Raw genomic sequence first — 18,474 nt, forward strand, 5'->3', positions numbered from 1 at the left:
GACCTTCCTTTTCTATCGGGACCTTTGTATGTTTACTGTCTTGTTCTGAAGGCTCAAGTAGAATAGAATCTTAATGATTTATCCTCGAGGCAATTTTCTTTATAAGATGAAATGTTGGTTTCGGCATCATTTATAGAAAGCCACTACAAAAAGGCCAAAGAACCACATGTACAATGATGCATTAATCTTTCAATCAACTCTTGTCTTTTGTCATCAGGGTGTGAAGATGTCTGCTGCCAGTCCAGATCAGTTCCTGTGCTCCATCTGTCTGGACGTGTTCACTCATCCAGTCTCCACACCATGTGGACACAACTTCTGCAACCAGTGCATCACTGAGCACTGGAACTCCAAGGTCATATGTGACTGTCCCCTGTGTCAAGAGGTTTTCTACAAGAGACCTCAGCTCAATGTCAACACTTTGCTCTCGGAGGTTGTTGCTCAGTTCAGACATGAAGCTGAACACAAAGCCAGCAGCAGCTCAGAGCAACAAGCTGCCAAACCAGGACAAGTTCCCTGTGACGTCTGCACTGGAACCAAAGTGAAGGCCCTCAAGTCCTGCCTGGTGTGCCTGGTCTCCTTCTGTCAGACTCACCTGGAGCCTCATCTGACAGTGTCAGTCCTGAAGAAACATCAGCTAGTGGAGCCTGTGGAGAACCTGGAAGGCAGGATGTGTCCGAAGCACCAGAAACCTCTGGAGCTGTTCTGTAAGAGCGAGCAGACGTGTGTCTGCATGATGTGCAGTGTTTTAGCGCACAAGACTCACCAGGTTGTTACTCTGAGTGAAGAATGTGAAGTAAAGAAGACAGAGCTGAGGAAGACTGAGGCTGAAATGCAGCAGATGGTCCAGAAGAGACGAGTGAAGATCAAGGAGATCAAAGAGTGTCTGAAGAAGAGTCAAGCTGCTGCAGACAGAGAGAAAGCAGAAGGTGTTGAGGTGTTCACTGCTCTGATGCAGCGTGTTGAGAGAGATCTGAAGCAGATGATGGAGAGAATGGAAGAGGAAGAGAAAGCCAGAGAGAAACAGGCTGAAGGTCTCATCAAACATCTGGAAGAGGAGATCAGTGAGCTGATGAAGAGGAGCTCAGAGGTGGAGCAGCTCCTTCACTCTGAAGACCACCTCCACCTCCTCCAAGGCTTCTCCTCCCTGAAAGCTGCTCCACCCACCCAGGACTGGACGGAGGTCAGCATCCCTCCATCATCCTATGAGGGGACTGTGGTGAGAGCTGTGGCTCAGCTGAAGAAGACTCTCAGCAAAGACATGAAGAAGAAGCTGTCTGAGGCTAAGCTGAAGAGGAAGCAGCAGTTTGCAGTGGATGTGACTCTTGATCCTGATACAGCTCATCCTCAACTCATCCTGTCTGATGATGGAAAACAAGTGAGTTGTGGTGATGTGATGAAGGAGCTTCCAGACAACCCAGAGAGATTTTCTAAGTATATTAATGTTTTAGGAAAACAGAGTTTCTCTTCAGGTAAATTTTACTTTGAGGTTCAGGTTAAAGGAAAGACTGAGTGGGATTTAGGAGTGAGCAAAGAGTCCATCACCAGGAAGGGAGAGTTCACACTGAGACCTGATGAAGGTCTCTGGACAATATACTTGAGAAATGGAAATGAGTACTGGGTAAATAAAGGGCCTTCAGTTCGTCTCTCTCTGAGGTTTGCTCCTGAGAAGGTGGGGGTGTTTGTGGATTATGAGGAGGGTCTGGTCTCTTTTTATGATGTAGAAGCTGCAGCTCTGATCACCTCCTTCACTGGCTGCTGCTTCACTGACAAACTGCTCCCATATTTCAGTCCCAGTCTTAATGATGGTGGTAAAAACTCTGCACCTCTGATCATCTGTCCTGTCAATCAAACTGTCTGATCAGTTTTCATCATGAAACGTCACCAACAATGAACAAAGTGGTGAGAAAGTGACGATTCACTGTGATCCATGGTGAACAACTCTAGGATTTCACTGAGCAGCAGTTTGTACCTAAAGAAACGTTCTGACAGTTTGTCCTAAACAAGTAAAGATCTGATGGAAGAGGAAACTGAGCAGTCAGATTCATGACATGTTTGACTCAATCAGGAAATTGTTCATGTGTTTGTTTTAGAGCTTCATGAGCAGGAATCTTTCAGTCTGTGTGTCTTCAAGCTGCAGAGTCACAACATGAACACACACGTTTTTCTCTGCAGCTTCAAAGCTTCTTAACGGCGACATTTAATGTGAAGATTTTACAATCAAATGTAACAGTTTGATGGAAGAAGTATAAAAAAACCTTTTTATTAAAGTTTTCATTTATGTAGGATGATTAACACGGTGTGTTCAAATGAACGGGTTGAAAGGTAGGAGGTTTGTCCCACACAGTGTAACTTGAAGAGAAACAAAAAACAGCATCAGCAATAAAGTATAACGGCTCTGTGAGGATCAGTGCAAACTACATCCTGATCACACGTCATTTGTGAGGATTTTGCCTGTAAATTGCTGAATGTTTGAAAACATAGACTTCAGCTCATGAATATAGACTCACTTGGATCACCTGGATTCCTCCTGAGTTTTTCCTCCATGGAAACATTATGGTTGGTGAAAGTTTTCTATTTTATGCATCCCCTAATGCATTTCTTCTTCTCTGTATGTTTCAAAAGTCTTTTGTTTGTATTTGTATTTGAACAGGTTGATGTTTGGACATTGTTTCTACTCCGTCTCCAATTTGTTCCACAATTGTTCACCTTTAACTGTCGGATTAAAACTTTTCAGGGTTGTGTTTATGTTTCTGAGTCCTAAAGTTGAATTCCTCACGTATTTCATAACGACCAGTACGATCTGGAACCTTCTTTGTATTTGTCTTGGTAACAATCTGTAACTTGCTTTATAGAACATCTGTACTTTATAGAACATCTGTACTTTATAGAACATATGTACTTTATATAACATATGTACTTTATAGAACATCTGTACTTTATAGAACATCTGTACTGCTTGGAACTCCACAATGTCACTAAACTTCATGATCTTTGATTTTAAAAATAATGAGTTTGTGTGGTCCAGAAACCTTTATGAATTAATGGAATAGCTCTTTTTTGTAACATTACTATTGGTTTTACTGTGTTTTTATAAGTACTACCCCAAACCACAGTACAATAATATAAATGGGGCAAAATCAGAGAACAGTATAAGGTGTGTAAAGCTTTGATATTTAAAATGTGCTTCGCTTTTGCTATTATTGCAATGTTTCTTGATATTTTTGTAGATATATATTTAATGTGAGATTTCCAAGTAATTCTATCATCTATAAAAACTCCAAGGAATGTGATTTCATGCACCCGCTCTATAACAACACCCTCTATCTGAACTGCTTCCTGTGAATTGGAATTACAGTTGCCGAATATCCTCATTTTGCTTTTACTCAGATTTAGAGATCATTTGTTTTGTTTGAACCACTTGTTGACACTCTTGAGTTCCAAGTTAACAATTTGACACAGTTGTTTTAAATTGTCTCCTGAAGCAAAAATATTTGTATCGTCTGCAAACAAGATGAATTTAAGAATTTGAGAAGTTTTACAAATGTGGTTTATGTACATGTTAAACAATTGTGGGCCCAGAATGGAACCTTGAGGTACTCCACACACACTTTGTAGACAACTTGACTGATAATCACCGATTTTCACATTGTTTTCTATTTTTTAAGTAACTGGTGACTGACTGTAGAGCTCCACCCTGATCCCATAATGTTCTAGCTTATTAATTCATATGTCATGGTTTATTGTGTCAAATGCTTTACTCATGTCAATAAATAGCCCTAATGCATATTTCTTGTTGTCAACAGCATTAGTTATTTCTTCATTTATATCAAAGAGTGCGTGTGAAGTTGAGTGATTGTTCCTGAAGCCAAACTGATTATCAGAGAGTAAATTAAACCGTTCAATAAAGCTGTCAAGTCTGGAATTGAAAATATTTTCTAAGATTGTAGAACGCTCTATAACAACACCCTCTATCTGAACTGCTTCCTGCTAATTGGAATTACAGTTGCCGAATATCATCATTTTGCTTTTACTCAGATTTAGAGATCATTTGTTTTGCTTGAACCACTTGTTGACACTCTTGAGTTCCAAGTTAACAATTTGACACAGTTCTAGTAGATTATCAGCAAAATGTGATCATTAGTATACGTTAAGTATAATTGCTTTACATCCTGTTGAATCATTTCGCACCAAATCACTTTGTATTGCATTGTGTAGAATTGAATCTCTATCAAATTCATATCAAATCGTGTCGAATCGGGAACATGGTGAATCAGATCGGATCGTATCTAAGCTATGTATATAAGATCCTTAAATTTGCTGTGTTGTTAAAGTGTCACAGAAAACCTGCTGGTCAGGAAGGTTTTACATGAACTCAAACATGGATGTTACCTGACCACCGTTGATCATTTTATATGTTGTTTTTCTTTATAAATATGTATATATACACCTTCTTCTGTATCAAAAGTAGAAGGCCATTAAAGATCTGCAGGAGCTTCTTGTGCACTTGAGCTCCTGTTGATCTTTCACGGCCTTCTTCTTTTGATACAGAAGGCCCTCGATGTCAATTGTGATGCATCAACTTCTGCTTCCATGCAGAAGTTGGTGTATTGTGAGGCGTGGTTAACAGCCGCCTCCATGTTCTTGCTGTCCTGCAGAACATCCCAGTGTGTTTCTTCAAAGCAGTCATTCGGAGCCGGTTCCGGCTCTGAAGGCCACTTCATGAATGAGCGTATGCTTGTAGGCAACTGCCTCACTATCAAGTGTAGTGAGGCTCCAGCATGAGATCGTGACCTGCTTTCCTCCAGTGCAGGCAGTGGGGAGGCACTGTATACATCTCTGACTTTTACATACAGCAGTCCACATGCTGGGTGACAGCAGGAAGTGTGGAGTCGCCATGTACATGATTGAAGTCACCACATATTAACATAATAGCCTCTGGGCAACAGTGGAGTGGAGGACACCACACCTTCCTCCCTGTTGCCACCAGGTGGAATATAAGTGCATGTACATGTCACTAAAACCACAATGACTCTCTTTTCACAGTCCAGATGTGACCTGAGAAAACTGCTTGTTGCCTTGAGGATGTTTATGAGTCCGTGTGTTCCTCTGTTTGGCTTCACATTGTTGCTGAGTTGGAGGTCAGACTGGATGTGAGGATTATCTGAGGGGTTCGTTCAATCAAAACAATTCTTAACTGCCTAATGTGAAATTTCACGTCTTCAAGATTAATCTCACTAAAACATTAACTCTCGATCAAGACGGGAAACAATTCAGTAGTGGTTTCAAAGAAGGTTTACCCAGTCTTTCTAGGTACAACAGACAAGTTCCAAACAACTCAAAACACAAGATATTTTGACTTTGGATCAGCTTTTTGGCTTCATCAATGCCACATCACATTAATTTAAATATTTACTCAAATTCAGAAGGCAGAATCTCTTCGATTAATTCTTCAATTCCCTTTAATTTCATACAAGAAATAATGAGGGGAAAAAACTACTTGATTTCCCAATATAGATTGATGGTCTGAGCTTTTATAGTAAATAGCCCTGTATTTAATACCTTATTAGAAAGAGGTCAAACATGTGACATTAAATTACAGATTCTGGTCAATTGAATGAAAAATTGTATTTAGGATTTAATGAAGCTCAATTTACAGAAAGAAATAATGATCAAAGTAATATTAGTGCTTTTAGCAGTGTAAACACACACTGTATATATGTTTCAATCTGAAATGAATTCCCTTTATTGTTCCTGCTCAAGGTCCCTGACAGTCGGATCAGTTCTTCTAGCCAATGTGTCATCTCTGGAGTGTGAAGAAGTTTGGACAGAAAAGTGACATCTTCAGCACCGTAGCTGCGTCCAGCGATGGTGCACTTGTTGAACTGCATGACGTTCCTAGTGACAGTGCCAGTCTGATCAGAGAAAATGTCCTCAATGTGACCCAGCTGCTCATTCAGGGTGGCGCTTCGAGCCTGAGGAGGAGGAGAAACATCAGCGATCAGACGCTGGAGCTTCACTCACACACTGACTGCTTTCTGTTTCCACCTCCACCAGTTATATGAAATAATTAAGATACGTAGACAAAGAACTTGATCTATCACCCTTGACTCTTGGGTTCGTAACGTGCTTGTAACACAAAGTCAATTACTTAATTGTGAAGGTTTTCCCAGAAGCATCCGGAGACTTTGAAAAGTAAACTCTCCCACGAGACATCGGCTGTAATTTTTGGAATAATTTCCTCCAAACTGTTTGTATTCGTCATGGCACTGCAGTTTTGTTAGGAAAAAACAAGTGTAGGCTTTTCTTGGGCAGAAAATTAAAATGTGCATGTACTTGGTGGATTTGATTGTTTTACTGGAGAAAGTTCAAGGTCAGAAATTGACTCATTGTTTAATTGTAGTTAAAAAAAAGTGTTTCAGTAATTCATCTTTTCTAGTAAAAACCTCACAAAAAGTGAATACAATTCACATATGGATCATGTTTAATATGTATTAATTTCCTTCATTTCAGCATTCTTACATTAACATAATTATAGTGAAATGTCATTCTATCTTTTCTATATTTCTGTGTACAACTCCTTTTTGTATTATTTTGAGCTATATTAAATCACTTCTGTAGAATTCACATTAAAACGGTCAAACTATTAAGAAAAAAGGGAGGAGAAAAGCTCCGCCCAATCAGAGCCTGGTTGATGAAGATGAGTACAGTTTGGTGAGGTCCCTTCAATTAGGGCACTACAGTCTCCTGGCGAAAGCCATGTCCCTGTAATAATAATAAAGTTGAGATTATGAAGAGAAATACAATCACTAATGAGAAAGCTCATATTTAAAAGGCCAGAGGTGGCCGGGAGGCGCTTCAGGACAGGTGGTGGAATCTGGTTCAGTGGGAGATGGATAAGATTGTTCTGGTTGTGGCCGGCTGGACACGACGGTGGACATGAAGCAGTTGGTCTGCGATCGGGACTGATGGTCGGTATGAATGAATGTATCCCACAACCACAGATCTGTATCGGTGGTGAGATTGTAATGACTGGTAAGGGCAGTAGGGGGCGCTGGTGAAGCATCAGTGACTGTGAGAGGAGACTCATTCAGCCAAGAAGGACAGTCGGAGGCGTGTCTATGGGATGTAAACAGTCAGTGGACCTATTGGCCCTCCGCTCAGTCTCACCTGTTGGACAGGAGCAATGAAGTGTCAGAGACTTGAACCAATCAGAACTCGCTGAATACTGAACTGATCTTCACCTGCTTCTCTTTCCTGCAAACTTCAGACATGCAGTTCTGATACTGGACACATGGTTTGCTGTGTTTTCATGTTCATGGTGGAATAAACAATAATAGAAGGTTCTGATTGGGGAACTATGATAGGTCATTTATAAAACACACCACACACACACACACACACACGCACGCACGCACGCACGCACGCACGCACACCCACACACACACACACACACACACACACACACACACACACACACACACACACACACACACACACACACACAGTTGAGATGTGTTTCACAGTGCAGTGCTGCCCTCTTCTGGACAAACTCAATGACACAGACACTGGATTCACACTAAAGTACTTCTGAACATCAGTTATCCAGCAGGAATGTGTTGGTTTTGGTAAACAGGACTGATCAATGGATTCTTTCTATAACTGCAGTAAAACAATAAATGTGAACCTTTGTGTTAAAGTGTGTGAGCAGGTCAGTCAAGACCTGTTTGATATGAAAGAAGCAGGAGTTTAATAGTGAAACATGTGATAATGATCCAGTTCTGCATCAGTTAAAATATGAATGGAAACATTTTTTGTCTTCCGTTGTTGAGGCTGAAAGAAGTGAGTGACTTGTCCTGATAGAAAGGTGATGTATGGTCACTGAGGGGAAGGCAAACCTCACAGTGGAGTTGATTCACGTGTCCTGTCTTTGAGCCATGCTCCGGTAAGGGAGGAAAACAAACAAACAAACCAAGAAGTAAACAAAACTACGTTAGTTACGTTAATGTTTATTGAAAGAATGAAGTGTTTCTAATCAATGAACTAAATGAAGGTTATTTTTGACAGCACTAATGAATATGTAATGTTGTTGGCCGTTCCAAAGCTGATTGTGACGCCAGTGGAGTGTGAAAACCCTCTGGAGGCCTTCAAGGCCGTCCAGGACTCACAGTGAGGAGCCGCTGGCTTCTGCAATGTACCAAAGCAACACAAACCATCCATCGACATCTTTATTGAAGACCATGCTTTGTGCCGAGTCAGCGATGGGCCTGCTGAAACGTGGCCAGTGGTCAGCCGGTTCTAGGAGGAGTGTGGGATGTCGTTGAGGCAGAAGTCGGGCCGCAGGCTCTGGGAGGTGCAGTCTGACGTGTTCATGTTGCAGCGGCCGCAGTGGCAGCTCAGAGCCACGGGGTAGGCCACGGTGGGGTCCGTGCCGGGGGGGCAGTCCGGGAGCTGCAAGGTCTCGTAGTACATTTCTCCGTACACGCACACGTGCTGGTACAACTTGTGGAACAACACCTTGGCCACAGGATCCTGGAAAATAGACCACAGGAGAGGAAGTCTGAAATGTCACCGGCAGACAGTATTTTAAGTAAAAACTCCTCTTTAATCTGTTACTTGTGACAAAAGTGGAACATTAAGACGATATTTTGTGCTCCTGTGATTAGGAATTTATGGTGTAGTAGTGGTGTTGTGTTTGTGGAGAGTACACTACTCATGATACACAACTACAAATATAAGACATGAGAGCAACTTAGGTTAATATTGTATCATTCTTTCTTCATACAGATTTTGCTATATATATAAATGACACTATCGAGTTTTGAGTAAACATCAAACATCAACATATCCTTCAAAAAGTACTTACAGTTGAATATTCCTACTTCCAGTCATTGTAGTGAAAATTGTTCATAATATTATTATACATAATATTTATTTGAAGCTCCCACAGGTGAGAGGCCAAATGTCACTCACACAGGAGACTTAATGCATCATTTCCACCCCTTTTCTGGTTTCCCTGTTCTTTCCGTGTTCCCCTCAGAGACGGTACCTTGGTGGGACAGTGGCCGCTGCAGATGGTGGTTTCCACCGAGTGGCACCGGGGGCAGCCCCTCTTCTCCAGAGACACCATGTGCTTGATGGGCTGACAGGAAGGCAGCTGGAAGGCTCCTGGGGGGAGGAGGAGCTCCACATGAGCCACAGGCTGTTTCTAATGGGAATCCCTGTTTGGCTCATTGTTCACCAGCACATCTTTATGTTTACTCTTGGATACGAGGAGAAAACAATGACACAGATATCACTCAGCGTTTTTATTAACAGGACCTCTTTTCTTGCTTTTTATGCTTTTAACTTTTTAGACATGACTTGAGTTTTGTGAAAGGAACTTATAAATACAAATTATTATTATTACTATTATTATTATTATTACTATTGTTGTTGTAGTTTTAACAGTTTTCAAAAGTTAAAACTGACTGCATTTAAGCAGTGAGTCATTTGTATTTTACTTTGGTATTTATTTGTCTGATTAGTTTTTATTTCAGTCCAAACTTCTGAAGACAAACATCTGTGCTTTTTCTTCCTCTCCTCCTCTTTTGTTTCTAATTTTCACCTCTAAGAGGACGATCAGGTCACAGTGAAGGAAGCAAAGCAGCTGATGATGAAAATTTACAACAGAACTTGCAGAAAGTGAAGAATTTAAGAAGGATCAAGTTCCATTAATGATCAAGATGAACTTCTTTTCTGACTCAAATCTACTGAAAGTTCAACCCTGGTCGTTTCTCTAAACTGTCTCTATAAGATCATGTCTTTAGAGGGAAAAAGGTATTTTCATGGACACAAAATGAACGAACACAGGTTGAAAGTGTTTGTTGCACCTGATGGAGCTGAAAGCCACATGAAGGACGCGGCTCCCAGGAACAAGCCCAGCGTCACCCTGCAGACCTGCGTCGCCATCCTGCAGGAGAAAGTCTGTTGTTTCCAGTCACAATCATACAGATGTTCACTCAGCTGGAGCTCCTCTGGCTCCAAACTCACTCATTCAACTAAATGTGTAGGTTGAGGGTGAAATTTCCTGGTATTGATTGATGTGGATTTACTCACTTCTGATCTACAGTCACACTCTCATATTCACACAATAGCCTGAAATACACTTACCTCTGAGGAGTGTGAGGGTCCCTGTGTGTGTGTGTGTGTGTGTGTGTGTGTGCAGCTCGGCCCCTCTGTCCAGTTTTTATAGCGACACAGGTTTGTGGTGTTCAGGCACCATCACCCTCATATCGAATGTCATTGGTCCTCAAGCTTTGCCTGTTTTGGTTTGAAGAACGGAGCTTGAAATCTCTATTTACCGGATGGATTTTCCTGTCGGTCCGTTTTTAATCCTCTCAGGGTCGTTTGATTTAGGAAAGGAAGTGTCTGGTTTGAGGTCAATGGAGAGGAAGTTACTGCTTCAACTGGCAGATTCAGCTGGACTGGGTTTTGTTGTTGTTGTTATTTTACACTTTCAGATTTTACCGAATTGAGTTTTCAATGTGTTGGAGACGCCGTGCTTGGTCTCATGGCAACATACTGGGAAAAACATTAAAATATGTTCGTGAAGGCTGTTGGGATCCATCAGAAGTTTTCCATTTAAGTATTCATAGTCTGAAACTGTTGTTTGTCTTTTTATTTTGTTTTTATTACAAACACTGATTCAGAGCCAAAAATGCTTGTTTTGTATGAAGCTTCAACTCCCACAATTAAAAAAAATCTTCATTTCCTTTCTGAAATTTAAAGGCAAAACAATAAAACCCACAAACCCGTGTTTATTTCCCCATGAGGAAGCCTGTCTCACACCTTTAAATCCACTTCTTTATCCTCATATTCTTATTTATTCTCAACCTTTAAATCTGTTCAGTGTCTTCATGTTGTACTCAAAGATACTTGTAACATTACATTATCAGAATTGTCAGATTAGTTTGTTCTGTACATGACTTTTGACATCAGAATGATCTCAGTGCTTCATCATGATGAAACGTTCATGTTTACAGCAGGAGGAGAATCACTGTGACACGATGGCTTCCTGTTTGATGGTGCTCACTTTAGACTTTGATCCTTGTTCGAGATATCTATTTCCTGTTTGGATTAATGTTCACGAGGGGATAAAATGACACTCTGTGACATAAGCTCCTCTAAACTCCGGCTTTTATTCTGTTGATCAAGATTTTCCTTTTCAGATTTTTATTAATGTAAAAGTAATTATAGCCTGTATTTAGAAGACAAAAAAATATATAAAATGAAATAAGCAGGTCATGGGTTCAAATACTGGATTGGCCTTTGTTTGTTTTTGTTTGAGTTTTTATTTTTCCCAACAAATACTAATTTCATATTTTACTTGATACATTTGGCACATGACGTTTAATCTCTGTTGAATTTGTTTTATATTTAACTTACCACAGAAGATAGGAATATTAGGAAATCATTTCCAACACTGTACTTGCAATTACAAATTGTTTATCACATTAATATGACATATTCTGACATTTACTCATTAAAATTGACTGATAAAATTAAAAGAAAGAAAGAAAGAAAGAAAGAAAGAAAGAAAGAAAGAAAGAAAGAAAGAAAGAAAGAAAGAAAGAAAGAAAGAAAGAAAGAAAGAAAGAAAGGAAAAGAAAACGAACTTGAAGCGGAACTAACGATTGTCAGTGAGTTGTTTCAGCCCGGCCCTTCATAGCGGCTGGACACAGGCGGAAGCTACCGGGGACTTACAAAACTGACGCGGTCCTGAAAATGTCAATTTAGGACGTGTTTTTCCTTTTTTTTTCAGCTCAACACTCACAAGCGGACATAAGAACCGCGTCGACATGGCAGGAGAAGAAGAGGAGAGTCAGAACAAGGTGAGCAGAGGATGTAACTTTGTGTTGAAAACTGAAAACATGATGAAAACAGCCGCTCGCTTCCAGATTTCAGAAGGTCAACAGAAGGAAAAATCTACAGAAATCAGTATATTCATCTTTAATATTTACTTTTAAACTTTAGTATAGATAAAATGATTCCTACTACTAGCATGTTTGCCTCTGAGTTTTCTTCGCATTTAAATAATATTGATAAAAACGTTATTTAAGTCCAAGAAAATTAATTTAAATTGAATTCAGGTGAGATAAACTGACTGTTTTTGTGTGATTCGTTATTAACGATCAACTTTCATCACAAGGGATCGTTTCAGGCCTGATCTTGATCATAGAACGTCTGTTCAGGTCAAGCTCCTAATTTATCATCTTAGATAGCTTAAATAATAGTTCATCAGTTTACAAACAACATGGCACCACGTTTGGGCAAAATAAACTATTTGGAGGTTGTTTTTTATTCATACTAAAGGCTGATTTGAGGAGAGAGAGAGAGAGAGAAAGAGAAATACAAAACTGAATGTGTGACTCTGATTAAGTAGTGTTGTGGTTTAAGATGCTCGTCTCGGATTCTAATCAACTCAATAGTTTCAGTGTGATTTACAGTTTTGCGTCTTCCTCTCCTTGTCCCGCTCGCCCTCCTCCCCCCGTCCCTCCTGCAGGGTTTCAGGCTGTTGGGGATCCTGGATGTCCAGAACACGCCATGTGCGCGGGAGTCCATCCTGTACGGGGCCGGAGGCTCGCTGGCTGTGGGTCTGCTGCACTTCCTGGCCACGAGTGAGTCTCGTCACTCTCAACTCTCTTTATGGTCGTAATCGGCTGGCAAATTAGGAATGGGATTCCACAAGGTTTGGAAATGTCTCCAAATGCTCTCAAGTAAACATGATACTGGACTTTCAGATCATTCACACACTTCTTTATTGACTTTACTTGATTTAGAGTCAATGAGAAAAGTTCGGTTTGACTGATGTCTGGTGAGAAAATATGCTCAAACTGCAACACAAACTTCTCAGGCCATTAAAACAACACTGATATTAAAGAACAGTCAGGTTTTATAGTTTGACGTTATCGTGAAAAAAGCTCTGTTTGCCAATTCTGGTAAAAGGTTTGAAGCTATGGAGCCCCTGAAAGGACATGTGGGGAAAGAAATGTTTAAAAAAAAAAAAGACACCAATTTTCTCATGTGCACAGATTTTTTTATTTGTTTATTAAATGTTTTTTTCTCAACATTGTCCCTTTACGGTCTCCCTATGAACCCCCTCAAAACAACCATTAAACTCTAATTTATTTTTCTTGTTTAATCACAGATGAAGTCTTAAGAATGACTTCTTGTTAATATATAAATAGTTTTACTTGGATTCTCAGTGAAGATACAAATACATGATTGGAATTCTTTAGTTTATCTTTTGGGGAGTGGAAGTTGTACATTTCAAGATATTCCACCACTTTTAAAATAATTTAGTGTTTATTTGAGGAACCAGACATATTTTCTGTTTGTTTCTTTGTTTTTCCTCCCCATTTAGCAGAGAAACACTTTTATTTGTTCATGGTTTGTGTATTTTATCTGTGCTGTGAGTCGAGTTGTTTGTATTGGTTTTTTGTTTTTGTTTTTGTTTTTTTAATATGAGAAATTGAAATGATTTACAATTATTTATTTTGTCTTTGCAGAATGTGCCACCTCTTCCTGTGACCTTTGCCCTATAACTATATAATTACTGCCACCTAGTGTCCAAATAATGCAACAACAAAAAAATATACAAAAATAAACACAAAAAATCTGTCAACAATAAACATAAATGTCTCCTACAATTTGTCACATAAAAAAATATACTTTTGTTTCTGCTATTGTTAAAGACAGTTGTGAATTTTGTCCAACACTATGCAAAGTAGCAACTCGTTTCGATTTGCAAGTAAAAAAAAAAGTCACTTATTTTCATATTTTTTCACGTTTATATCTCCAATGAGTTGTGGGTTTGTGTTTTAACTTGAAAGTGTCTCACGGCGGTGCTTCCTGCTCCCCGCAGGTCGAGTCAAAAGGTCATTTGACGTGGGATTCGCTGGATTCCTGATCACCACACTTGGATCCTGGTAAGTCTTTGACGTGAGCGACGTTTTTTTTTGCGTCATTCCCTCTTCTGGTCCCGCGTCTAACAGAAACCCCCCCCGGCGTGTCAGGATTCACTGCAGGATGAATAACGCCACGCTGCGCGTGCAGCAGCGCTACGTCCGCGAGGGCCTGAAGAACAAGATGGTGTACGAAGGAACTGTGATGGACCCCGTGAACAAGAACAAGACAGACGCTCCGTCGGGCCCGTCGTGACGCCCGCTCACCCTGTGGAGGACAAACGTTTCTGTCCCTGCTGGAATACGGGACGTTTTCCTCGTCACAGAAACAGAAAATCATCTTAAAGTCACACGTTCAAACATCTCCGCTTAAAGATGATCAAACTCCAATAAGTTTCTTTGAAGAAATTCTGTGACTTTTTCTTTCTTCTGTGTTTATTTTCGCCCTCGATGTAATGAAATATGTCATCGTCTGCAGTGTGTTGACGTCATTCTACTGTTGCTCTTGTTGAAAAGTTGCCACAATAATATATGTCATTGATATAAAAACAGTTGAAACCAAAGCAGAACAGCCTGTTTTTATTGTTGTCATTGTTTTGCATGTAATCCTGATTATTTAACAGTTTGAAGTGAGGAAATAAAAGGTTTAAAATCTTCATCGAGGCTCGAGGGAGTTCATTGTGATGTTTTCTGCGGCGGTTGCTTCATGACGAGTCGGTTTCCACTTCGGTACCAGTTTGGATTTTTCTTTTTTCTCAGTCAGGAGTTTGCATGTTCTCCCACTGCGTACATTCACGTCTCCAGTTTCCTCACGCAGCCAAAACAAACTATTTGGGGTGAAGTAGCACGCTGCAGTGCTTCGCCCTCTTTCCTCCCATAAAAACACTTTAATCTCCATTTTACCACCTGAAGGAAACAAATACTACGATTCTTGTCGTTTGTTCATTCTATGGTTTCTCACCTCCTCTGTTTTAATGCGGCTCATTTTCACTGTGACCTCGTTGTGGGATGAAACGGGGCCGCCAGCTGCTTTGACGAGTTGTTATACAACCGGTTGTCCAGCAGGGGGCGCTGCAGCCATTCTGCTGAAACGTATTTTAGTCCTTTGTTGGCTTCAATCTTTCAACTGGGCCTTAATAGTGGAAACATCATAGTTTAGAAACACTGACAACGAAGCTCCATTGTATTTCCTCATTTTAGGGAGAAAAATCTACAACATTTAAGATTTTTATTTTTATTTTTTTAAGTTTACTAAAGGGATTCTGTTTAGACTAACTTCATTATGAGTACATAAAATGACCACAGGTATTTTTTGTTAAGAAAAATAAAATCAGTAAACAGGCTTTTTTTTTATTACATAACAACAGACTTGGACAGACCCTTAAGATAAAGAAACAAACTTTACAACCTTTTCTTTCACTAATTTTCACAATTTCTACACTTGATAGAAAGTGTTTCCCTTCTGTCCTCTGGTATACGCCATACTTTATTTGGTTTCTAAAACCTAACATGGATTATTTAATCCCACCTTGTTAGTCTGACCAAGTTACCATCAACATGATGCAGCAGCATATTTATCATAAACATAACTGTGATTATATCTACATTATTGATAAAGGACATCCAAGAAATCCAAGCTCTGCACTTATAAAGTCATTAATTAGCTTCATCAGTAAAATCGTCCAATCAGAGACCAGGTTTGCAACATGAACTCTTCAATTTAAAATGAAAGCATTTTGAAATAAGCAGCAGAAGCACTTAGACATTGAACCTTTTCTCTATTCGTCTACAGTCATAGAATACACATATATGAAGCTGAACAATGAAAAACAAAAACAAAAAAACACTCACCACAATGCAACTGATGGAACATTATGTCTCTTTTGTCGTTTTAATACATTTACACTGCCAAGATTCATGAGTTTGTGCTGAAATCCTGACGCTTCCTGGCAGTTCGTTAAATCAAAAGGCCTCAGACCTCCGGTGGTGAAAGTCTCCACGTACAACAACAGACACTTGAGTAAAGTTTAAATGATGTGATAAAAGTGTTATAATAAAACAAAGGTGCTGCGTTTGTCCTTCGAAGGACATTTCCAGAGTGGCGGCTTTTTTTCAAGCTGATGTATTTTTCTTTATAAGCAGAACTTCTGATGGAGACAACAGCTGCTCTTTGTTTGTTTGTTTTTTTACATGTGATAAGTATGAAATGAACTTGTTCTATACCGTATATGAGCATCTGTTTTATGTGTTAGCGCTCCATTTATTTGTTTCTTGCCGGTGGGAAGGCATGTGACGATCACAGAGAATCTAAAATTCTTTGAAACTTCCGAATGCAGCTCCTTGGATCCAATATTCAAATGGTGGAGAATCAAGGAAAAGCTGGATTTGTGACGATACATTTTGAATACAAGGTTTTTGCACCAAGAAGACCATGTGGAAGTGAGGAAAAGCTGAATAACATTTGAAGTCAATCTGCTTTGATCACATGAGATTGAAAGAGTGCGGATAGTTTTCCTAAAAACGTAGTAGATAAGAGCAAAAGTTCACAAAAATGAATGTTCCAGAAGGGAGTTTGCAGGTTAGAAATGTTGTGTAATCATACAGACTGTGACAGTAATCTTGTAGCGCATGATGCTGGTCTGAAGTTTCAAAATCTGGTTCTTGACGCGGCCTCGTGATGCTCCGGCGTCTTGGCCGATACTTCTGTTGCATTATGGGTGCTTTTTTTTTTACAAACTCACCCTGACAGCATTGCTTTGAGGCTAATGCTAACATGCTAACCTTCATGGCAACAATCACCAGCATCTCAGTGTCGAGTCCAAAACTCTGAAGACAAACATCAAGGCCTTCAGGGAATTTTGTTCACTATTTGCTTGTTGGTGCAGCATGTTGGTTTGGATATTAAACAAATGGAGTCCCGACATGTAATTAAAAAAAACGTCCAACATTTCACCGGGTGGTTCGGCAGCCGGACTGTCGCCTCCTGCGGGACGGTTTCAGGAAGTTGCATTTTCATCCGTTTACACGACGACGGATTCGGAGCGTTTTTGGGTTTTTTTTTTCCAAAGCGTTCCACCTTGGAAGCCGTTTTTCAAAAAGTTGTCATTTCGGTGGCTCCGAACTCCGTTGTCATGTGAACGGACCTGACAAATCCTATGAAGTGTTTTCACTTGAAAACATAGTGGTGTAAATGTGCTTGTTAGAGCCTGACAACCCAAAATGTTTTAAAACATCATGTAATAAAACATGAAATGTAGTAACGGGTCAATAATGTAACGGAAATACTGAGACCAAAATGTAAAAATAAATTTAATTAAATAAAATAAAATCCTAATTGTAATAACTGGTCAATAATGTAAATGTAGATCTTTTCTGAAATGAGTGACAAAAAATATTGAACATTCTCATGATATTTTATTTTTTGTTAGATGTACCTGTATATACAGTTTATCATGGTATTTATGTAAGATTGCTGTTTCCCGAATCATTAATAGTTTTCTATTCTCTATAATCTGTAATCTATTTCTCCAATCATCAGTACAAAATAATGTATAACATTAAACACATTAAAATTCTTGTTACATCTGACTTTCTGAAATGAGGGACAAAAAATATTGAACATTCTCATGATATTCTAATGTTTTGAGATGTACCTGTAGATACGTGAATAAACAAATAGTCCAAACTTTTAGAAGTTCAACTCCAAACCATGAATCATTGACTCACTTTATGACGTAATAAAAATAATGATACTATTCGGGGGGGGATGTGTTTACTATACCATAATGTAATATTACAAGTTTAAGTTTTAGACATATTTTTTCCAGTTGTTACATTGAGGGTTTTATCAGATATTATTTTATACCAGTTTGGTTCGATGTTACATTTTGGTTTGTTGTTACATTTTGGTTTGTTGTTATATATCACACAGACGTCAACGTGAAGTGACGCCACAACATCAGACGCCTTCGTGCCGTCAAACCACTGACTTGTTTTGTCTTTACACTTTACAAAGTCACGCCGTTTGACTCCAGGGCCCGTTTGGCCGCCGAGCCCGCGTGACGCCGCGGTGCTTTAACCCGCCCCCCCGCCCGCATGCCTCGCGTCCTGAACGCCAGAGGACACGGGACGCGGGCGCCGTCCTTCAGACGGGCCTGTGCAGTCTTATTATAGAAGACCTTTATCTGCGGGACGATTGTTCCGGCGGGGCGGCTGGCGCACGGACAAGTCAGGAGAGAGAGGTGTGGCCTCCCGCCATCACGCCAATATACTGTTCCTTGACTGGGGTTGACGTGAGGGAGGGAGGGGGGGTGTAGCACGGTCCGGACATCTGTCCCGGCTGCCTCGCGGCCCCCCGTGGAATCATCAGGACGCTTATTTCACGTGGCTCACGTTGCGAAGCGAGCCGGCGGGACACATGGAGACAGACAGAGATGCTTGGCTTCAACAAATGATTTAATTCCCACACATGGTATTTATTACTTGTTACATGTCAGAAATGGGTTTTTGAAAACAATAAGTGCCTCCGTCT

General features: G+C 40.0%; 3 protein-coding genes across 3 annotated transcripts; 2 read left to right on the top strand and 1 right to left on the bottom strand.

Annotated features, from left to right (window-relative positions):
• Positions 1–226: 226 nt before the first annotated feature.
• On the top strand, positions 227–2,292 carry LOC308138254 (E3 ubiquitin-protein ligase TRIM21-like; the record flags this gene model as incomplete). The annotated part of the gene is made up of 1 exon (XM_080507317.1): positions 227–2,292. The coding sequence occupies one exon, from the start codon at positions 227–229 to the stop codon at positions 1,856–1,858; it is 1,632 nt and encodes a 543-aa protein (XP_080363443.1). The 3' UTR covers positions 1,859–2,292.
• A 6,003-nt stretch (positions 2,293–8,295) lies between these two features.
• LOC308138289 (gonadotropin subunit beta-2-like) lies at positions 8,296–9,948 on the bottom strand (the record flags this gene model as incomplete). Its single annotated transcript, XM_080507371.1, has 3 exons — positions 8,296–8,529; positions 9,047–9,165; positions 9,870–9,948. 3 exons carry the CDS (start codon positions 9,946–9,948, stop codon positions 8,296–8,298), a joined length of 432 nt encoding a protein of 143 aa, XP_080363497.1.
• Positions 9,949–11,721: 1,773 nt separating this feature from the next.
• Positions 11,722–14,579, top strand: cox20 (cytochrome c oxidase assembly factor COX20). Its single transcript, XM_080507985.1, has 4 exons — positions 11,722–11,870; positions 12,542–12,656; positions 13,904–13,967; positions 14,055–14,579. Exons 1-4 carry the CDS (start codon positions 11,838–11,840, stop codon positions 14,197–14,199), a joined length of 357 nt encoding a protein of 118 aa, XP_080364111.1. The 5' UTR covers positions 11,722–11,837; the 3' UTR covers positions 14,200–14,579.
• Positions 14,580–18,474: the final 3,895 nt, after the last annotated feature.

The sequence above is a fragment of the Blennius ocellaris genome (assembly GCF_963422515.1).
Source record: "Blennius ocellaris genome assembly, chromosome: 13".
Taxonomy (NCBI): Eukaryota; Metazoa; Chordata; class Actinopteri; order Blenniiformes; family Blenniidae; genus Blennius; species Blennius ocellaris.